The following is a 20,810-nucleotide window of genomic DNA, read 5'->3' on the forward strand; positions in this document are numbered from 1 at the left end:
CCGAAAAAACGCGATTTTTTTGGTCAAATTTTTCTAAAAAGTGCCTTTGGACTCAGAAAATCAATTTAGTCGACCAAAAAAAATCGTCAGAAATTTCAAATTTTTTTTTGAAATTCCGCCCCCCCCCCTCTTCGAGAAATTCCTAGATCGGCGCCTGGTCGCAAGCAAATTTTCAAAAAACAGGCCAAAAACAAAAAAGGCGTTTTTAGGCACTATTTGGAAAATGTTGACCCAAAAATTGCGTTTTTTTTTGGCGCGTGCTCCCCTCTAAAAATTAGTCATATTGGCGCCGAAGGCGCCATTGAAACATTTTGAGTCTGTTCAACGAAAAATGGATGTCATAAAGTTATGCTAAAGGGGGGACCCTTTAGAAAACTTTGGCAGCCAGAATTGAGGAGGGGGGTGCGGTTGCCCCTCGCCTCTTCCCCCCTCGGCACGCTACTGATCAGATGTAACAACAAAAACAATTAAGGATCTCCGGATTCAAAGTCAGCATCTCAGATCCCAGCTGAAGGGAAATTTTTGAGATACTTAACAATTACACAAATAATTATTGGCCTCCATTTTTTCAAGTGTACCTGTATTTTGTTTTATATAGTGTATTTCATTATTAACATCCTGACAAAACAAATTGCCTATCTGATATATTTGCCTATCTGATGTTTTTTTCTTCGCAAAAAAAATCATTCAAACTAAAGTTTTCACTCAAACGGCGGTTCGAAAAAAATCTATTCAATCTTCTATTCAAAAATTAAACTTGTTTTTAACGATTTTTAGCTGGAAAAACTCTCGAGTATGACGTAGAAGGGGGAAAGCAGCACTTAATTGTGGTGGACGTGATCGACTCCTCTCTCAGAGTAGTACCAGTGTGTGTGATAGTGAATGTGAACCCAATCAACTCAGCCACGCCCACTTTCGCAGAGACAAACCCATCTGTCAATCTAAGAGAGAGTACGAAGGCCGGAACCTGCTTCTATCAGGTAATTGAAGTTTTGAATCGGGGGCTATTCCCATGTGCGATAGACCGAATGCGCGAAAACTACCATCCAATCAATGCCCTTTAAACTGAGTTTATTGTTTGTTTTTTTTTTTAGATTTTTTGAACTCTGAGCTCCGATTGGTTGACAAATTTTTCGCTCATTCTGTGAGCATGCGGGATTCCCCCATTTTAAACAACTTTTCACTAACCCCTTCCCTCTATTATAGAAAAGTACGTTTCGTTTATAGGTACGTTTCGTTTATAGGTGAAAAACATCGTTTATTTTTTAGTCCCTTTCTCAATACATTAAGTTCCAATTTGACACTAAGTTCCATTTTTTTAAAATCTCGTTTCTGTCTTTTTTTCAGTTCACAGTTTCGGATTCCGACTGGAAGGAACACACACATGGACAATTCACCTTCAACACAATCTCCGCCTGTAAGTTTGCAATATATATTCTGACTTTTCCATTTAAAGAGATGTTTTTAAGACGTAACGAAATATAAAAATATAATCATAATTATTAATCGATTTCAGAGCCCTAGGTGTTTTATTCTCAAGGGACCTGGTTCTGTTCAAGGGACCACTCTCTCATAGTAGTACCTCTATCTTGTCAGATTTTGTAAGATTCCTAGTAAAGACATGTAAGTTTATGCATAATTTTGTCATATTTTTCTAAGATTATTGCTGGATATCTTTTTGTAATGAGTATTTAGCATGAGTTTCAGAAAATTTTAGTACAAACTTTATGAGAATTTTAGTTTTTAAAAGTCAGTTTTTTTTGTCAGAACCTTGCGCGATATAGATTTTTTGTAAGAAAACTTTCTGTGAGATGCGCGTTTTTAAACGTACTAATGAACTTTTTTTGCTGCTTTCTGACCAAACCTTCATATGTTATTGTCATGAAATAGCACAAAGTGTGGTTGCCATTAGAAGGAAGGCAAACAAAACGAAAAACAACGGGAGATATCAGGTTTCTGCTGCTCAACATTTAAGATGCCGGAGCCTTCTTTTAAAAATTTCTTGGCTATTTCATATGTTTGCATGAAATTTTTGTATGAAGAAAAAAGAAATTCTGTTTTTTTTTGCATTAAATATCGATTATAAATTATCTATCGTTTAATTTATTGACTATCGTTAAAGAAAACTAGAAGTGCATCAAAAACATAGTTAAAAATGGCCTTTTTTAGAGATTTTTCATTGTTGATTGTGTATGTATAAAATTTCACAAAATCTCAGAAGATCTTGCCAGATCTTAAAAGATAACCATTAACTGAAAACTTTTTGGTAGGTTTTCAGTTAAGGACTTTTTTAACTCGACCAAATTGTTTTTCCGGGCTTTCCCAGAACGCTATAAAGACTTTATTTTGATCATTCATTGAAAGGCGTTTTTAGGAAATTTAGGCGTTTTTAGGCGTTTTTGGAACCTTTTTACCAGAAAAAAAAGAGTTTTTTCGGCTCGCTTCCTTCAAACTCAAAATTAGCATGTATTAACGCCAAAGGTGGACCATTTGCGTGGATCGAATCCCCGAAGACGGGATTTTTCGGGGATTCGTTGCTTGAACGGTTTCTCAAAGGATTAGTCGCAAAAACTTGACCATTTGTCAAATTGATCTTATCATCTTTTTTTTTGGTGAAAACTGTTGTTGAAAATGCCTATTTTATTGTAATTATCAAATACGGCGAGCCTCAATTTGAGAAAACAAAATTTTTAAAAAAAAAATAACTCTATTCAGATCTTTCTGTGCAATTTTCTGTACACATGCGGAGTGTAGTGTGATAGTTAGATGTAACTTTTCTGTCCAACTTGAGTCGCAAAAAAGTGCTACTTTTGCCAATATGAAAAAACTACTTTTGGGGTACTTTTAAAGCAATTGGCAGCATTAGCTTTATGATACCACTGACCTTCATTTGAGTAGTAATAAGTTGACACCGTTGATGTTTTTTTAATTTATCAAAAAAACCGTAAAAAACATGTTTAATTTAACAATCTAATGATTAAAATTCGGTTTCAGAAATTTTGCAATTGAAATTTTTTTCGCGAGACTTTTGAAACGCGTTTTTGTACACATTGTGGCCGAATAAATTCCAATTTATTTCATGCAACGTAACTGTGGCTGGTTTTAGCTTATCACGTTCCAAAAAATTACATGCAGAATTTATGTTTTTGTGAATCTTGATGCTTCTTTGTGCAGCTTGTCTCTAGTTTCTATCAGCTTAATTGGGACAATTATTTAGGGCAGCTAACTGGAAATATGAATTTTCGATGACTCTGGATTAATTCCCGAAGAGTCTTTTTGTTTTTGAAAACTCATTTTTGACCCTTTTCAGGGGCGGATCTAGGATTTTCTCGAAGGGGGGGGGGGCGGATTTTCAAAAAAATTTCGAAAATTTTGACGACCTTTTTTTTTTAGGTCGACCAAATTGATTTTTCGAGCTCTCCCAAAGCATTGTTTAGCCTCAATTTTGGCGCCGCAGGCAATTTTTTGAAAAAACAGTCAAAAAAGCCGTTTTTGGGCACTTTTTGAAAAATGTTGACAAAAAAATCGCGTTTTTTTGGCGCGCGCTCCCCCTCAAAAAATAGTTAATATTGGCGCCGAAGGCGCCCTTAGAAAAATTTTAGGGTCGGGAGGCCAAAAATGGATTTATTAAAAAGTATCAAGGGGGGACCCTTTGGGTCGGCAGGGGGTCGAATCCGAGAGGGGGGGGTAAGGAAAGCGTCCGCCTCCCCGCCCCCCCCTCCCCCTAAATCCGCCCCTGACCCTTTTAAAGCTCTTCTTGGCGTTCGTTCGCTTGTGTTTGCAAAGGCCAGCTTCGCCTCTGTGTATTATATGTTTTGTTAAGCTACTTCGTTCCTGGTGGACAAATATTCTGGGAAAGTGTGTCTTGTGAAGCCAGTGGATTACGAGAGCGGAACCATTTCATACGCCATACAGGTTAGTCAGCCGAACAGCAAAGCACACCTTGGGTCTTTTCTGTTATACGGCCGAAAGTTACCGAAAGTTAGAATGAGCTAATATGTTTGAAATTAAGCTTCATATTTCACCTTTAGCTCACTCAAACTTTCGAACTCAATTTTGAACTGAACAGCGTGTGAAATTTGCCGAAATTTTAATAAAGCTTAAGTGAAACTTAATTTCCCTAACAAATAAAGTGGTTTTCGAAATTATTTGAAGTGATTGGTAAATTTGTTTTTTTTTTGTCCGAATGCACTACTCAACTACAGCAATTACCGCATGCTGTTATGCACATATGCTTATCGCTCCGCCCCCGAAACATAATGTGTTTCAAACCGATCCGTGAATTGTGACATTTAGGTGACGGCTCAGAATGCGGACGGAACGACCTCCGCTACCAACACACTCACAGTCGGTATCACAAATGACAACGACGAAGAACCGGAATGCAATCATTACGTTAGAGGTAAGAGAAGAATGTAATCATTACGTAAGAGGTAAGAGAAGAATGTAATCATTACGTAAGAGGTAAGAGAAGAATGCAATCATTACGTAAGAGGTAAAAGAAAAATGCACTCATTACGTAAGAGGTACGAAAAGAATGCACTCATTGCATAAGAGGTACGAAAAGAATGCAAACATTTTTAAAGAGTCAAGAATCATTACGTAAGATGTGAAGGCCGAGCAGATCTTTTTGTTTTGACATCTTCCTCTGTAGACTTTTATCCTCGAGGGAAAAACACCCCACAAGCTGTACAGCTTACTGTGAACCGCTGAACCTTGCCGGTGTCGGGCAGTACTTTTGGCTAGTTTTCTGGACTGGGCAAGGGGTTGCCTCAAGCAACAACAGCGTCAGAACGAGACTCGGCGACTTAGAAACTTCACCACAGTTTCATTTTTCCAACTATCTCCTAGCTAATCAAAGGACACACAGATTAGGAACGCAGTCAAGACATTTGCATGTGTCGTGTTGAATTTTTTCTCGTTTTGTTTGAGAAAAACTTTTTAAAATTGTTGTTACTAAAATTTGATTTTTGGCGATTTGACAGATGGTTTCATCTTGGGTTCAATTCAAAATCATTTGCTGAAAGCATGGCAAATTACGCTCCAGAATTAAGAAATTAGAAAGAGCGCAAAAAAACATGAATGACACTTGAAGTTTCGTAAGTGGAGTTTAAATTATAGATTTCCGGATTTCAAGCGGAGTAAAAAATACGCTTTTTGAACAAATTTTTTCAAGTTGAGTTCGTTTTACAAAAAAGTGACGATCTTGAAGCATTTTTGAAATTCAAAGAGCTTTAACATGATATACTTTAGTTGAGAGTTGAAATCGGTAATTAAGTGACCAATTATATTTAAAAGCCTAATCTTTCAGAGATCAGTGTTCTCTCTGTTTGAATCAGTTTATTTGCAACCTTAACAAATAAACAAGTTTCTAGTTCAAAAAAATGAGTTTTTGGTCAAAAAGCCTCAAACATTTTTTTATGAGTCGATGAACTTTCTCAGAAATTCGTTTAGGTCGCGATGATTTTTTTGTTTTTTTTTTCAGGAAAAACCTTAAAATTTGTTCAGGCTCAAATTTGTCTTTTTGCGTTTTGACTTTTGATTTTTTTTTCAAGTTCAGTTCGTTTTCTTTGTTAAAAGGAAGGCAACCTCCACTATCGAGCAAAGAAAGTTAAAACATCACGAAACACGTGATTGACATCTTGTTTCGAAAAGTGAATTTACAATTTGACTCGAATTTACAATATAAAGATTTGGTCCACCATTAAACTGCCACTGATAAAGAAATTTAGTTTTAGAAGCTATAGTAGTTGGTGCAATATATTCTACATGAACCCATTGTCTGACCTAATTCTCCCCGTTAATTTTGCAAAATAAAAGTGACGACTTTAAAATATTGTTAAACGTCAAAGAGCTTTAACTTGATATACTTTAGTTGAAAGTTGAAGTCGGTAATAAAGTGACTAATTATTTTAAAGTTCAAAGCATTATCTTGCAGAGATTAGTGGTGTCTCTGTTTGGATCAATTTTATGTCCGAGTTGAACGAATTAACATGTTTCCAGTTCAAAATATGAGTTTTTGTTCAAAAAACCTCAAAAAAGTTTTTAAAAATCAATGAACCTTTTCGTAATTTTATGTAGGTCGAATTAATTTTTTTTCGGGAAAAGTCTGAAAATTTGTTCATGCGAAATGTTTTTTACTGCGTTTGGATTTGAATTTTTTAAAGTTCAGTTCACTTCGTTCGTTGAACGTGATAGTTACGAAAAAGGAATTTAATTTCCAGATTTCCCAGCAAAATAAAAACGTGACCTAGCGATCCAGTTTTCTCAAATTGGGTTAAATGTATCGAAAAAGGGCATATCACAAACTGTTCTAAAAATTGTATGAGCTTTAAGGGCATATATTTTTTCTTGGAACCTCGAAAGTTTATTGTTTTTCTTCAAAAATTGAGTATACTTTTTTACTGTTTATTTGCGTTCATTTAATTTTTTCAAACTGTTGGGTGGCTATTCTATGTTTATAAGAGTCAAAAAATGTAGCAAACACTCTTGTGTAGGTTGTGCTATTAATTTCTGTTCTTTTTTTGTTCGAAAATTTTTCTGAGCTCAAGTTTGGTTTATCTCGTTTTCATTTGTGATTTTTCACGTTCACATCATTTTGCTATTTGACAGGATGGCAAACCCCACGATCGAATAGCAAAAGTGTAAACGTCACCAAAAACGTGACTGGCTTGTAATTTTGAAAAGATTAACGAGTGATGCTGTTTTTTTTCTAATTGAATTATTTTGTATCAAAAAACTGTAAATCATAAACTGTTCTTGGAATTTTAAAATCCTTAAGGACATATTTTGTTTGTTTCAAATTCGAAACTTAAAATTTTATCAATTTTTTTTTCTGTTTCTTGACATTCTATTCATCGACGTTTTTTGCACATCATAGCTAAGCCCCTCCGGACTGATCATCTGGATTCCGGATTCGAAAACATTTTCAGTACTGATGAAAACTCTTCTGAAGCTTTTTGTTTTTCAGTCTAATTTATGGAAAGTGGATGCTAATGCGGATGAAATCCGCGGATGGATTTTAAATATTTTTATTTCAAACTTTAGTTCACTGTTTCAAGACTAGGAAACAAGCAGATTGCTTTTCCAGCTCTTAAAAAGTGCAAAAAATGACCACTAATTTTTTAAGTATTTTCTTTTCTTACATTTAAATCTGTGATTGGCGAAATGGATGACATCTCTTTCCCTCATGGAAGAAAGGTCTATTATAAAACAGTGGAAATATTAACAAGAGCTGAAAAAAACACGTCCAGTTTGAAATCCGCACCACAATCTTTAAAAAAAATGTCTTCGAAATTGATTTTTTTTTACAGTGGAATCTATGATTTGAAAATTCGTTGTGAATTTTACAGCAACCGGTTGCACTTTTTGATGCTGCTTTTATAAAAAAAATATTACTTATTTTTAATTTTTATTTTCCAGGTACCCAGACAGAGGGTACGGCTGCCAACACAAATATAGTGACATTGGGCTGCAACGACGACGACGGAGACGGAGCGACTCTTGCATATGTGAGCAGTGACTCACATTTTACCATCACAGCCGCTGGAATGGTGCAAAACGCAATGGTACGATTTTCCATTAATTTAAATGTATTTCATTTTTAAGTTTATTTAAAATTTTGAAAAGGAATATTTTAAAACTAAAAAATAAGATAAAGATCTGACTTTTCAAAATATTATTTGAGACATTAAAAAGGAATTGTGTTTATCTTGCATGATAGTTATCTGCAAGATACAAATGCTTGTCTGGTTATTCACATTACTTCAATGATTCTTCGAAGGTATTGCAGGATTAAAATCTTTGATTGAGAGGAGCTTTGAAATATAAAACTTGCGACAATTATTGAACAGGTGTTGTCAAATGCAGCCAAGAGTGTTCACACGTTCTACGTGACAGTGACCGATAGCAGTGGGGCTTCCGTAGAGGGGGCCCCCCACACCATTACCGTCCCGGTGACCGTGCAGGTTGCCTCTGCCGACGGGGGAGCACCAGTCTGCGTCACATCCGCCACTTCCGGTGAGCTTTAAAACTTTCCGGCGGGGAAATTTATTCACGGATTTGTTTAACTCCTCTCGTATTCCTCTCATTCCCGATGTAAGCGCATTGGAGCGAAGCGGAGCACGCGTATTCTACTAGCCAATGCCTTGTTAGGAATTGTCACTTGTTACGAATTGTCGAGTGTTACGAACTGTCGCCTGTTACGAATTGTCGCCCTAACACCGCCAAGATGTGGTTATTCATTTTTAAATTAGCAGATTGGAACAATTTCTTGCGACCTGTTTTTTTTCAAAGTTACTATATGAAGATTTGGTCTGCTAAAAAAACTGCTGATGATAAAGAAATTAATTTTTAGAAATTATATTAGTTGTTGCAATATTTTTCATATGAGTCCATCGTGTGACCTAAATCTCTCCGATAATTTATAAATTAAAGCTCACCCTTCATATTTGCAGTTTTGTTCAATGTTCCTCGGCGTTCAAGCATGCCCATCCGCATGTTTGATTTTTGATGTTTTACCTGTTGCTTGCGTAGTTTAATTGTCTTGAAATTCGCCATTAAGTTATTAGCTTAATTGCAAATTTTTCCATTTTGTATTCATAAAACCTTCAGCGCACTTTTTTGGTTCTTTTTTAAATTTAGTTTGTTTTTCATATATTAATATATCGCATAGTATTTGCAAACAATCGATTGTTACATACATAAACTTGTTACACTTGTTACCACAAAATGATGGTTTAACAGCTGATGGGACAAGCCGTGTTTAACCGTCGAACATGTCTTTAATAGGTATGGATTATCGAATTTCATTTGGAGGTACCGTAAAAGGGAGTTTGTTTAAAAAAATCTAATTGATAAAGTATTATAAGATAATATATAAAATAAAAATGTAGTTATATAAAATAGATTTTGTTCCTAGTGACCACGACCTCCACTTACTCCGCGAGTGTGAATGAGAATGCACCCATGGGCACAGAGGTCATCCAAGTGCATGGGAAGGACTTGAATGACCTTGAGAGTTCAGATGGGATCCCACTCACAGCTACTGACACTTACTCATTCAGAACTGGAGACGCAGAGGCCGATTTCTTCTCCATTGATCCAGCCACTGGTTAGAATGATGCAGCTTTTTTTGGGCGATGAGAATTTTCCGCTACAATTATTGCGCGCATCAAAATTGACAAAATGGGTCAAAAACTCAAACGAGATTTTATTTTTGTTTGAAGTTTTATTTTTTGAATGATTTTGTTTCGCCTTTGTTTTTAATTATAAGAAGTAATTTATTTCATTTAAGAAATATGGGACCTGCTGAACAAATCCTTTGTTTTTTATAACTCTTATTCGTTATCAGCTTTTATGAAAACTTTTACTTTTTCTTTCAAATGTTTGAACACTATCTTCTTATCCTCTAACATATATTTCTGTCATATCGTTACGAGGCCAAATTTTTCCCTGGATACGCACAGCGTTTGGATACGCACAGACTAACAGATTCCAAATTCTAAAAGGAATCCACTTATCAAATTATCGCAGAATCCTAGTTGTGTAAGCGGAATCGACAACAAGCGTAAGCGAATAAAGCCTTTGTAACTGGATTCCAAAAAACGTAAGCCGAACTCACATCGTAGCTTACGAGGCTGAAAACTAAGCTAGAATTATTTCTAGCGTGAACAATTAAGTACAATTCAACTGAATTGTGTGCCCGTTCCCAACGGAGGATGTTTTTAGATAGAAATTTATATAGATTACCCAGCCTAGTTTTCTTGTATTTTCTGTGCAGAAGTGATCTATTTTTTTTTCTAGTTCAGAAAAAAAACAGTTTGTGGAGAGAAATAACCAGAAAACGGTTCACTGCTCAACCGCAACGAGATGAACATGCTTCGAGTATACACAATAACAGTAGCAATAAAATGCAAACTAACATTTGTTATAACAGATGTTATTTTGCTAAAAGCTATTAATCTCCATCAAGGCCTGTAGCCTAGTGGTTAGCACAAACGGCTAGAAAACTGGAGGTTCGAGCCCAAGCAGGAGAATTTTTTTAGCTGGAAATAGCTTAGATTTAGCTAACTTTTGGTCTGAATTAAGATGAGAATTTAAGAAATTTAAGAAAAGCCCTGCTCTATTTAAACATTTTAAAAAGAATTTCTGACCAGAATTTAGTTTAGATACAAAGTATTTCAGGTCAAAAATAAAGACTTTTTGCGGTACGGGTGTTCAAAAGCAAATGCGGAACTGAGAAACATGTCAACGGTATCCAATAACAAGCCTTAATTCATTGTCAAGCTTAAACTATAGATGTAATGCTTTAACTACTAAAGTATGAATTGAATTTCCAGACATTTTTTGAGCTGTTGGAATGAAATTTTATTTCTACAAAGTCAAGAGACCGCATTATTTTGTAGGACTTTAAGCCCGGACATATATGAAAGTAAATGATGATTTTTGTCTGAAATGCTGAAAAACTTATCCTGATTTGGTGCTGATTTGGTGACTTTTATGATGAACGTTCCATGTGACTTACATCTTTTTTTTAACAATCTGCTGATTGTAATCTTCATTGGGGATTTAGTTTATTTTATCCTAACTGCTGGGTTAACGGAGTTAAAATACCAACAATTTCAAATGCAAAAAAAAACATTTCGTTACTTTTTTCTGAATCTCACATTAGATCACAACTTGTATGGTACGGACACAAAAAACTAAAAAAAATTAGAAAAAACTCTATGATAAAATGATTTTTAGTTGAAACATAGAAATAATTGAAATGATACTGTTCTTAATGTCCTGTTATTTGCATAAATAGTTTTTACATATAGTTTTTTTATTCTTTTTTTTGTTTTTTTTTTGCTCTACAAACCTGTCGCTCCACAAACCTGTCAAATGGAAAAAATTTGATACTGGATTCTGCTTTTTATTTCCGGTTCCGCTTACAATATGCGGTTTCGCTTGCAGCAGTTTGCGTTTTTCGGTTACAATTTGGGGAATACGCTTGAACAATTCAGACTCTTTAACAGTGCAAATCGACTGAACACATTTGCTTAACCCGGGTTGGAGTTCAACCGTTAATTATCGCTCTTTCTGTAGTATCCCAGTGATCGCTGTTTTCCAGCGCTGATTTAGAGTTTTTTGTATATCTAAATCTGCGATATTTCAGAGCTATTTCAGTAGTTATTCCGAAGAAATCCATCGCAAAAACTTAAAAAACTTGAACTCATTCTAGTAGCTTTCAAATTAGAGTTTTAGTTGATAAGGCCTTTAACTTGATGTAATCAAGGTTTGATGGCGCAGAGGTAGCATACATGTCTACAAAACTGATCATTACCGGATCGAACCCCGCTGAGACTGTATTTTGGCTCATTTTGATAGGTTTTTTGTCGCTGTTTCAACGCTGAAAATTAGCCAAATTAGCAATAATTTAGCGATAAGATTTGCTAATGAAGCAATGATCATCGATAAGTCATCGATGGTGATCGCTGTGTTTTTCATTTTTTTTTTGCTAACTTTCTATGTGAGCTCAACTCGGGTATAGATTTTGTTATCTGTTTTAAATTCCGCAAAATTTTCGGATTTCTAGAATTTTGCTGCTCTTGGAGTCATAAAATGTTTAACAATAGGTATACGGATTACACTACCACAAAAAAAATCAACTATAATTGCCCTCGTTGCGGTTTTGGCAAAAAAGTGTCCACTTTGTTGCGTAGTCCGCTTACAAATTACAAAAGTTACAGTTTGACCTTGTAATGAAGAGGGAGTCCCTTCGAACAATCATATATTGAACAATTAGGGTAACATTAAGCTAGATTATTTAGCAGTTGTGTTATGAGCTTGACGAATTGTTTAGTTTAAGAACGGAATAATTTAAGAATAAAACTGAAATAGATAATCTCTTGCCTCAAGCAAATCTTTATCTTTTTCGTTGTTCAGTTGAATGTTTTTTGACGAATTAAACGAACGGCTTAATAACACGTCAATAAGTCGGAAATATGTGAAAAACATTTAGAAAAACATCAAGAATAAAGCGCCTTTAGTGCAAACATATTTTTTATAATTCAAACTATGATTATCCTTACTTTGCATGCTAAAAACCAAAATTCAACCCTAACTCTACCTTCATAATCTTTTTGAAAATACATAAAACCCAAAGTTGTTAACGCTAACCCCCACCCTGCCTTAATATAAACCACAAAACGTTAAAAACCATTTATTGTCAAAACTAGCGCTATCATTGAAAACAAATTTCTGATGCCATCATAATGTTCTCCAGGTGTGATGTACGTGGCCGCCCCCATTGACCTTGAGTCAGCAAGTGTGACCTCTCCTCTGGTAGTGGATGTGGTCGTGACAGACGGAGCTGCCAACACTGTCACCTGTGCCGTGTCAGTTGCAGTGGAAGACGTTAACGATCACTGTCCTGTATTTGCACAGAAATCATACCAGTTAGTATTCAGTTTTTTTTGAAGAATTTCTTTTGAAGAAGTTCGCTTTTTCAACAATTTTTTTTTCTAAAAACCTACCACGTACGTTTTTTTAACTATTTAAAAAACTTATGACAAAAGTTCCGTACCTATCACGAATGTTCCGAAACGTTCCGAATAATTTTATTGCGATTAAGGCGATTTATATTGCTATATTAGGACTTCGGTGGACGAGGAGACGACAACTCTGACGCTAGTTGTGTCGGCTTCGGATGCCGACGATTCAGCACCTGCTAACACAGTGACATATGCCATCACTTCCTCAACCGCTAGTAAGGCAACTTATGCACACCAATCTTCGCTTTTTGGTCAGTTTTATCAGCCGCCAGTCAAAAAAAGTTGAATAAGAACTTGAAGTTATTAACAGCTGAAGGATCATCTGAAGTCGATGACAACTAAGGATGATTTTGGATAATTGCTTTAAAGCCTTAAAAGTTTAGGTAGACTCGCGCCAGAATCCGACAAGCAACGATAAATATCAACCAAGTTTCAATCTTATAGAGGCTACTAGTGATTCACTTAAAGGGTCGAATATCTCGTATGTTTTTCTTCGTTCTAAGTATAAACGGGATGACAAATAAAAGAAAAATTTTCGTATCACGCAAATGTTCGTGAACGTGATGAACTTTTTAGACTGTATAAATACTGATTATCAAAATTTTATAAAACATTAGGGCTCTTTTCCAGTTCCCCCCTTTCAAAATACCGAGTTTTATATTTGTTTTACGTGTTATTACGGCTAAATGCGCGATGTTACGCTGTAAAGTATGAAGAACAAATCTGTTCAGAATGGTCGATTTGTTCACCACGCCAAATTTCATTGCATTGTGACAACGTTAAATAGACTTTTCAAAACTGAATTTGAAGGGGGAACTGGAAAAGAGAACTGGATGTAGAAGTTTTTAGGATCAATTTGGGAATAATGCTTAACTTTTGTAAATTCCGTCTGTATCATCAAAAGTCCATATAAAGTTTTTATGATTCGGAAATTCAATCCAGATGAAATTGAAGTTTTTCTCTTTCCAGCATCTGGCCTGTTCACAATCGGGTCTTCCTCGGGGGCGCTGTCAATCACATCTGCACCTAACTTTGACATCCTGCAAGTGCCCTATTACCTGTTGGAGGTCACTGCCTCGGACAACGGTGGGCTGGCCGGGTTCTGCCAATCAACTGTGACAGTTGGCGTCACTGTCAATAATAAAAACGACAATGCGCCAGGTGATTTTTTTTGCTAATTTAAAAAAATACCGATCGAATGCTCTAGATCTACTGTGCCAACCTTTTAAACACAAAAAACTTTGTTTTGTTTGAACATGAGAAAAGCCAAAAACTGCGGTTTTGGAGCACTTTTTGAAGAATATTGACCAAAAATTGCAGTTTTTTTGTCTTTTTATTCGCTTGAAATAATTAATGGTAAAAATGCTTGTATTCCGTTTCTGTAGAAACATATAACGGGTTTCCAGAAAAAAATCATGAATTTTAAAAGTTTTTTTTTGGCCAACGAACTTGATAAAATTTGATCCGAGATTTCCGATGACTGTTTTTGACACACGAGATTGTTGTTTAGTGCTCAACGCTGCTACGTACACTGCGACAGTTGCCGAAAATGCGCCAATTGGAACAGTTATTCTGGACACCATAACAGCCTCAGACATAGACTTGGGCACAGACGGCGAATTCTACTTCGATATCAACCCTGCCAACTCCAAGTTCTCAATTGACCGACTCACTGGTGTTGTACACTTAGCCGAACGGTTAGATGTCGATCCCAATAATCCGACGAGTACGATTACAATAACGGTCGGAGCGTACGACAACGGGACCCCGCAGCTATCCGACACCGCGACACTTACAATAACAGTCGAGGACTCGAACGACAATGCTCCCCTTTGCGTGTCATACGAGCTGTCGGATTCGTTTCTCGAAAGCACAACACTGCCTCATACGACATCTGCGACACTGTCATGCAGTGATACGAAGGACAGCTCGGCGACTTTGACATACGAGATTTTGTCGGTCAATGGAATCGTCTACGAAGAGTTTACGACGCAAAGTTCAACTAATTTCTCGATTTCAGGATCGGACGAGTTAGTCGTGGGTGGCTCCCTTGATTATGAAACCGAAGATAGTTTTATAGTTGCAATTGGAGTTTTGGATACTTTCGCTGGAGACGTTCTAACTGTTACAGTTTCGGCTAAGATAACACTTACAAAGGATTTTGCAACAGAGCCAACATTTCTACTTGCAAGTGGCGCTTACGCTGTTGCGGTCAGCGAGTCGACGGCAGTCGAAACCGAAATTCTTGATTTGCAATCCGCGATGGAACTGGAAGGTTACAAAGTAATATACGTCAAAACATCAACGACAGAATCAAAATTTGCAGTCAATCCTAATAATGGCAAGGTTTTTGTAACCGATTCTCTGGACCGAGAAACTGACGATTCTTATACGCTAAACATCGATTTGATTCTAAACTCAACCCATGCCAGAACCGGAATCACTGGCCGAGCAACTGCTGTTGTCACAATTACTATTACCGATGAAAATGACAACCCTCCGACCTTTAACCCAAAACGATACACTACCAAGATCCCCGAGACGGCATCGGCTGGAACTGTCGTGACTGCTCTGTCAGTTACCGACGCAGACCAAGGTCCAAATAAGGAAATAGCGTCCATGACTATAACGTCCGGGGACCCTTCTGGACTCTTTGCAGTGTCGCAAGATTTCAATATTGAGTTGATCGGGAGTTTGGACTATGATTCGAGCCCCTTGCTCAACTACACGTTAATAGTCGAGGCGACGGATGGTGGTGATTCGGCGCTAATCGGAACGGCGACTGTTTATGTCGAAGTTATTCCAGTGAATGAAGCAGCGCCTCAGTTTTCGATGACGTCATATTCCTTCACGATGAGCGAAGATGAAGAGGTTGGGTATTTCGTTGGAGCGGTCGTGGCTACGGACTCGGATCGTCCCCGCACAACGGACGGAAAGTAAGCCCCGCCAACATATAGGCATTGTTAATTACTGGATTTTTTCCATTTTAATTTGAAAACTGGGAAACACAACTACATAATGCTAATGAAATGCCCGAAAAATCAGCATAGTAACAAGATGAACTTACTGAATTTTTTAATTCTCCGTACCTGACATAACAGCATCAGGAAATTAATCGAAATATTACTTCGAACGCTTTTAGAATAGAGTAAAGTAATCTGAATTGTTATCACCTGGATAATTTTTTGAACCTTGACTTTTAAGGTTTTCTTACGTCATCGTGAGTCCAGCTGGAGGTGCTGGTTTCTGGTTGGACCCTGAGAACGGAACTTTGATTCTGCACCAGACATTGGACTACGAAACACCGACAAGCGAAGTTGTTCTCATTGTTGAGGTAAAAATTTGAGTCAAGTTCAAACGGTTAACATAAACAACTGTTTTCTTGACAAATTAATAAAATCATAGTGATTATTTTGGTTTGGTATGGAAAGTAATGGAAAAAAATGATCCATTTGTCCAGAATAGCAGTTTTCATCAATAAGGGAGTAAGCGTACAAGTATGAAAGATTGTTCCCGCAATTTAAGAAAAATTTCAATGGCAAGTAAACATGATTCCCCTGTTTCCAAAGAGTTTTTAGCGCAAAAAAGTTCTTCAGGGGCCATTTAAGTTTAAGAAATTAATTCTCATAATTGTTCCGGACTAAATTGCATTTTAGGCGCGTGACTTTGGCTACGACGCCGCTTATGTGAGCAGTCCTCTAACAGGCACTGCCAGTGTGACAGTGTCCCTCTCAGATGCAAATGACAACTCCCCCGACTGTGGAACCAACATCCTATTTAAGTTAGTCCCCATAAACTTCCCGCCAATTTGTTTGAAATGCAGACCAAAAATCTTCTCTTGTTCGGTTAATTTCTTTTTGAAGAGTATACGAGCCTAACCAAAGGTTTAACTATGATTCTTGTAAAGCAAAGATCAAATAAATAATCATGCCATTTGAAATCGTTTGAAATCAATAATTTTTATGTAAACCCTTTTTTGTTACTAAAACCACCGTCCAGTAATTCATTAATTCATCTTTGTAACCGCGGGCAATGTCACAAATTTTAAGTCAAATTTCTAAGTCAAAACCTAAAACAAAATCTAAGTCTTCAAATCTATAAAAATTTACCGCATAGTTCAATTTGACTCTATCTGTACTAATTATTGTTTTCAGAACTTCAGTTCAAGAAACGTCAACAGGCCCTGCTTCCGACCTCGACGTCTTCGACCTTGGAATCCTCTGTTCCGACGCAGACATCACCACCGCCTTCCGAACTCTCTCCTACTCCATCGGAAGTTACGACCCTCCAAGCATGACTCAGCTGATGATAACCAATGAGGGCATGGTCTATCTGCCCCAAAACCAGCCAATCAGCTTCGAGCAGCATGAGAATGTGACTCTAAATGTGGTAGTGACGGACAACGGGGGCACTTGTGGGGGAGGGGCGTGTAATCAGTTGAATGTTGAAGTATTCGTCCAGGTTTGTTTCAAATTAACTTTTAAATAGACCCCTTGTTCAGGTGTACAGTCACTTAGTTATTGATCAAACCAACGAAAATTTGGAGGAATTTTAGATTCGAGCGTGGTGTTTTTTTTACCCAACAAATTAGGGTTAGGCAAATACGTTGCTACGGTAAGAAAAGTTTTTTTAAAAAATAAGTCTGATGCGGGATATTCATGTGTATGTATATATGGGGTTGTGTAAAATAACCTGATTTTTACAGATGTGCCTTTTAGATCGTGAATGTGAACCAGTTTGCCCCTGTGCTCACACAGCCCTCCTCCCCCCACACTGTGAGTGAGGGGGACCCAATTGGCACCAACATCGTCCTAGTCAGTGCATCAGACGCAGACAATGGAATTGACGGTGAGATTTTTTCAGGATTTGCCCAAATTATTCTTTTTCAATTTTCATTTCGAATGTGGAGGATTCTCACCTAAAAACAGGAAAATTTTGTTCCAAGGGGATTTGGTCCTATGGGGGATTTAGTCTTGGGGGTTTTATCCAGTTGCATGGATAAAAACCCCCCAGTGGGTTTTTATGTCCTGGGGGGATTTAGTCCATGATTGTAAAAAATTGTGTAAACTTGGAAAAGAAATTTTTCTGTATTTTGAAAGCCGACGACAAAGATTTTTGCACGACTTTTACGAATGATTTTTTTTAAAACAAGCGTTCAAAAATGACATTTAAACCCCCAGACAAGAATTACCGCGAGCAAATTTGGTAACTAATTTTTGTGGGGGACAGCTAACGGTTTCAGATTCAATGCATTTTTGAAATTTGCATACATTTTTGACGGGGGTTATTCTCAAGGGCGAAGGAAGGAATGGGTGAAAAACTCATGGGCGAAGAAAAAAAACTAAAAGAGCTAAAATTCAATTATTACAATGAAACAAATCCCGTTCAATTGAAAGGAATTAATTGCAGCAAAGTTTACTTATGAAATAGTACTTTTCAAAAAATCTAATTCAAAACTCAGAAATTATGTTCTTAACCTTTTGATTAGCGAAGATCTTTTTGTTGAGTTCTGTTAAATTCGATCAAGTTAAAGTTCTCGAGAAAATTTCAGTGACATCCTATTGGCCGATTTCAACCGCATTCTCATCTAGACTCTAGCTTTAACTGAGACCACGAAAAAAAAGTTGCATGTTATTTATTTTGGTGACTGCTTTTGTGAACAGTTCAGGAACGGTGAACTAAAATTTTGAAATTAATTTGTGATGAGCTCGTGACTCGAAAAATTTTTCTCAGTCTGAGAAATTTACTACTAGGTCGCCGGTTCAGAGAAAAGTATTTTTTTTTTCAAAAATTTATTACATATTTTTGCTTAAACCGCCCAACACACTATCCTAGCTGAAGTCGTTTATGGGATGCATTCAGAGTCTAAATAAGTATCTGCCTGCGCTGGCCGAAATGTCCAATTCGTTACGGCGTTCTCAAGCTGAACACTTGATTACAAATGGACAACCAATTGTCAAGCATGGACAACCAATTGAAAAAACTAGTTGCCATTATTGTATTAACTAGACAATTTGATTTTATATAAAGACATCAGAATAGTTTGCGTCAATGTACTTGGACGAGGCGGAAAAGAAACTTTCAAAGAAGGAGCCCGAAATGTAAGCAATCGTGTCTTGGGCAGAATGTTTTCAAATTTATGTCCTATGCCCAAAAGTTCACGTAGTAACGTATCAGAAAGCGTTAGTGTCCTTTTCTAGTGGTAAAAAAATAAAAAGAAATCCATATTTAGGAGACTAGCGCAATGGCTGGATTGCCTAGCCCTACTTGGCTTTCACGTTGAGCATAAACGGGGGGATGAACCGTTAGGCTAGTTATTTATAGCGGAAATCAAATCATAAAGCTGCACAAATTAGCACATATGACAGCATGTTTGCAGTTGCAACAAAATTTTGATATGTACTTCACTTAGTTTTCATATTTTTTGAACGCCCAAAGTGACCAATAGTTGAAACCAATAAGCTGTCAACCATTGAAAATGCAGCATTGAAATCTTTAACGCGAAACACGCCAGTAGAGGGAGTCGTTTCATGTGTGCGGAAACTAACCAATGACAGAACAAATTTTTGCATGTTCCAAAGGTCAGGCAATATTAACGGGAGTTTACTCGGTACTATCACATAATTTGAAGAATAAATTGAAAAACAGTGAAAATGGAAATTCCACAAAATTGAGCAAAGTTTAAGGAGATTGAAAAGATTTATAAAAAAACACCCGAGTTTAAATAGTAGCGGTGACGAAAATAAAGAGACTAGAACTAGCCCATTTTAGAAAGCCATCACAGAAAACAAGGAAAATTGAAGAAATTACCTTTTTCTTGTTACCCTCGGCATTCAAAGGGGAAAATTTTTACCAGGTGAACCCAAACAATGAAGTTATGTTCCAAGAAGTTATAAAAGATTCAGCAAACTTAATTCTTTATCTGAGTTATTCAACTTATCATTCGTCGAACCAAAGTACATCAATGACCCACAGCTTGATGCGATCAGGGAAATGGCAAAACCCAAGGTCGCCAAGCTGCTGAAAAAAGTATACGCGATGAATCGCTTTTATACAAAGATTGTGAACGTTTTTTAAGTCACAGAAAACGTACTCTAGATAGACGAAAAGTCAGTGATCCCTACAAACTTGACTACAGCAGTGAACAACCGAATTCAATTCTAACGTCATGGAAACTAGAACATGATTACCGCTGCAAAAGCTATTTGGTACCAGTTTATTCACCGGTAAATTGCTTTAATTGCTTATGCTTGCACAGCCGCCGGTAAGAAGGGTAGACCATTTTGGCGTTGGCCATCGGCAATAATTTGTGGAAATTATCGATCCGACAAAATTTAAAAAATTTTGAAAACGTTCCTAGCTACAAAAATCTTTTCTTACCAAGAGATAGTTTTATATCACCCGAAGCGAAAGCATTCTGCAACGAAGAAGGCATTGAAATATTATAACTTGCCGATTATCGACCATCGAGAGACAAGGTGCGGCAAGCGCAGCAATGGTAGGTCATAAAACTCGATACTAGCTTTTGCAAAGGAGAAAGAACTTTAAATCTTGGAGAAAATGATGGAAAGAGCCTTCGGAGCGTTATAGTTATCAAATAAAGCAACAATAGAAGCTCCCGGTTTGAAGTGCATCATGGCCGGGAAGCAAACACGGTGTTACACAGTATTACCAAAAAGTCTTCGCTCTAAACTCAGAGATGGTCTCGAGTATTAGAAGCGAATTATGCCTGTCTAGATGAGAAAGCACATGCCGCATCTGGCCGAGACAAACTGGGCAGTGCGCTCCAACCACAAGTACGACATTAGAAAACAAAACTATCCGCGGAAACCTACCGATGAGGAACAGCTGAACAATGGGGCTCAATCGTCTGCTCGAAAACGGGGGAAAAGTGCTGAATTGCTATCTGGGCGCTCAGGCCAAATTTACCAACACACCGGGGACCGAAACCTAAACAGGTACAGATTAGTAACATCTAATCTTAAATCAGAAAAAATGCATATGCTAACAACCAAAAACGGCGCTTTTGTTAGAACATCTAGGGTTGCAGCATCGAAGACGGCTACCAAAAAAAAAACGCCGAGAGGAGTTCCAAAGTCACCTACACCGAAAGACGTTAGAACAAATTGGCAACGCTAGCGGCTAACGAGGAAACACCGGCACAAGAAAAGACAAGGAGTTGAACGGGACGCCGTCAGTGAGTCGAATAGTGACATTGAAAGCGAAAACGTCCCCATTATTACAAAACAAACGATGATAACGAACAGCAGAACC

At 37.1% G+C, this 20,810-nt stretch overlaps 1 protein-coding gene across 4 annotated transcripts in view; it reads left to right on the forward strand.

Annotated features, from left to right (window-relative positions):
* Window positions 1-20,810, forward strand: part of LOC134854438 (protocadherin Fat 4-like) — a 158,305-nt gene that overhangs the window by 42,637 nt on the left and 94,858 nt on the right. For all 4 annotated transcript variants that reach the window (XM_063870687.1, XM_063870686.1, XM_063870688.1 and 1 more), the window contains 15 exons: window positions 778-980; window positions 1,348-1,417; window positions 3,824-3,915; window positions 4,297-4,402; window positions 7,423-7,568; window positions 7,854-8,019; window positions 8,921-9,112; window positions 12,269-12,440; window positions 12,639-12,751; window positions 13,506-13,697; window positions 14,047-15,472; window positions 15,741-15,870; window positions 16,193-16,317; window positions 16,691-16,997; window positions 17,255-17,384. In XM_063870687.1, the coding sequence (XP_063726757.1) occupies window positions 778-980; window positions 1,348-1,417; window positions 3,824-3,915; window positions 4,297-4,402; window positions 7,423-7,568; window positions 7,854-8,019; window positions 8,921-9,112; window positions 12,269-12,440; window positions 12,639-12,751; window positions 13,506-13,697; window positions 14,047-15,472; window positions 15,741-15,870; window positions 16,193-16,317; window positions 16,691-16,997; window positions 17,255-17,384 (3,570 nt within the window). The remainder of the gene's footprint in view (window positions 1-777; window positions 981-1,347; window positions 1,418-3,823; window positions 3,916-4,296; window positions 4,403-7,422; window positions 7,569-7,853; window positions 8,020-8,920; window positions 9,113-12,268; window positions 12,441-12,638; window positions 12,752-13,505; window positions 13,698-14,046; window positions 15,473-15,740; window positions 15,871-16,192; window positions 16,318-16,690; window positions 16,998-17,254; window positions 17,385-20,810) is intronic.

Source organism: Symsagittifera roscoffensis, chromosome 9 (assembly GCF_963678635.1).
Source record: "Symsagittifera roscoffensis chromosome 9, txSymRosc1.1, whole genome shotgun sequence".
Classification (NCBI taxonomy): Eukaryota; Metazoa; Xenacoelomorpha; order Acoela; family Convolutidae; genus Symsagittifera; species Symsagittifera roscoffensis.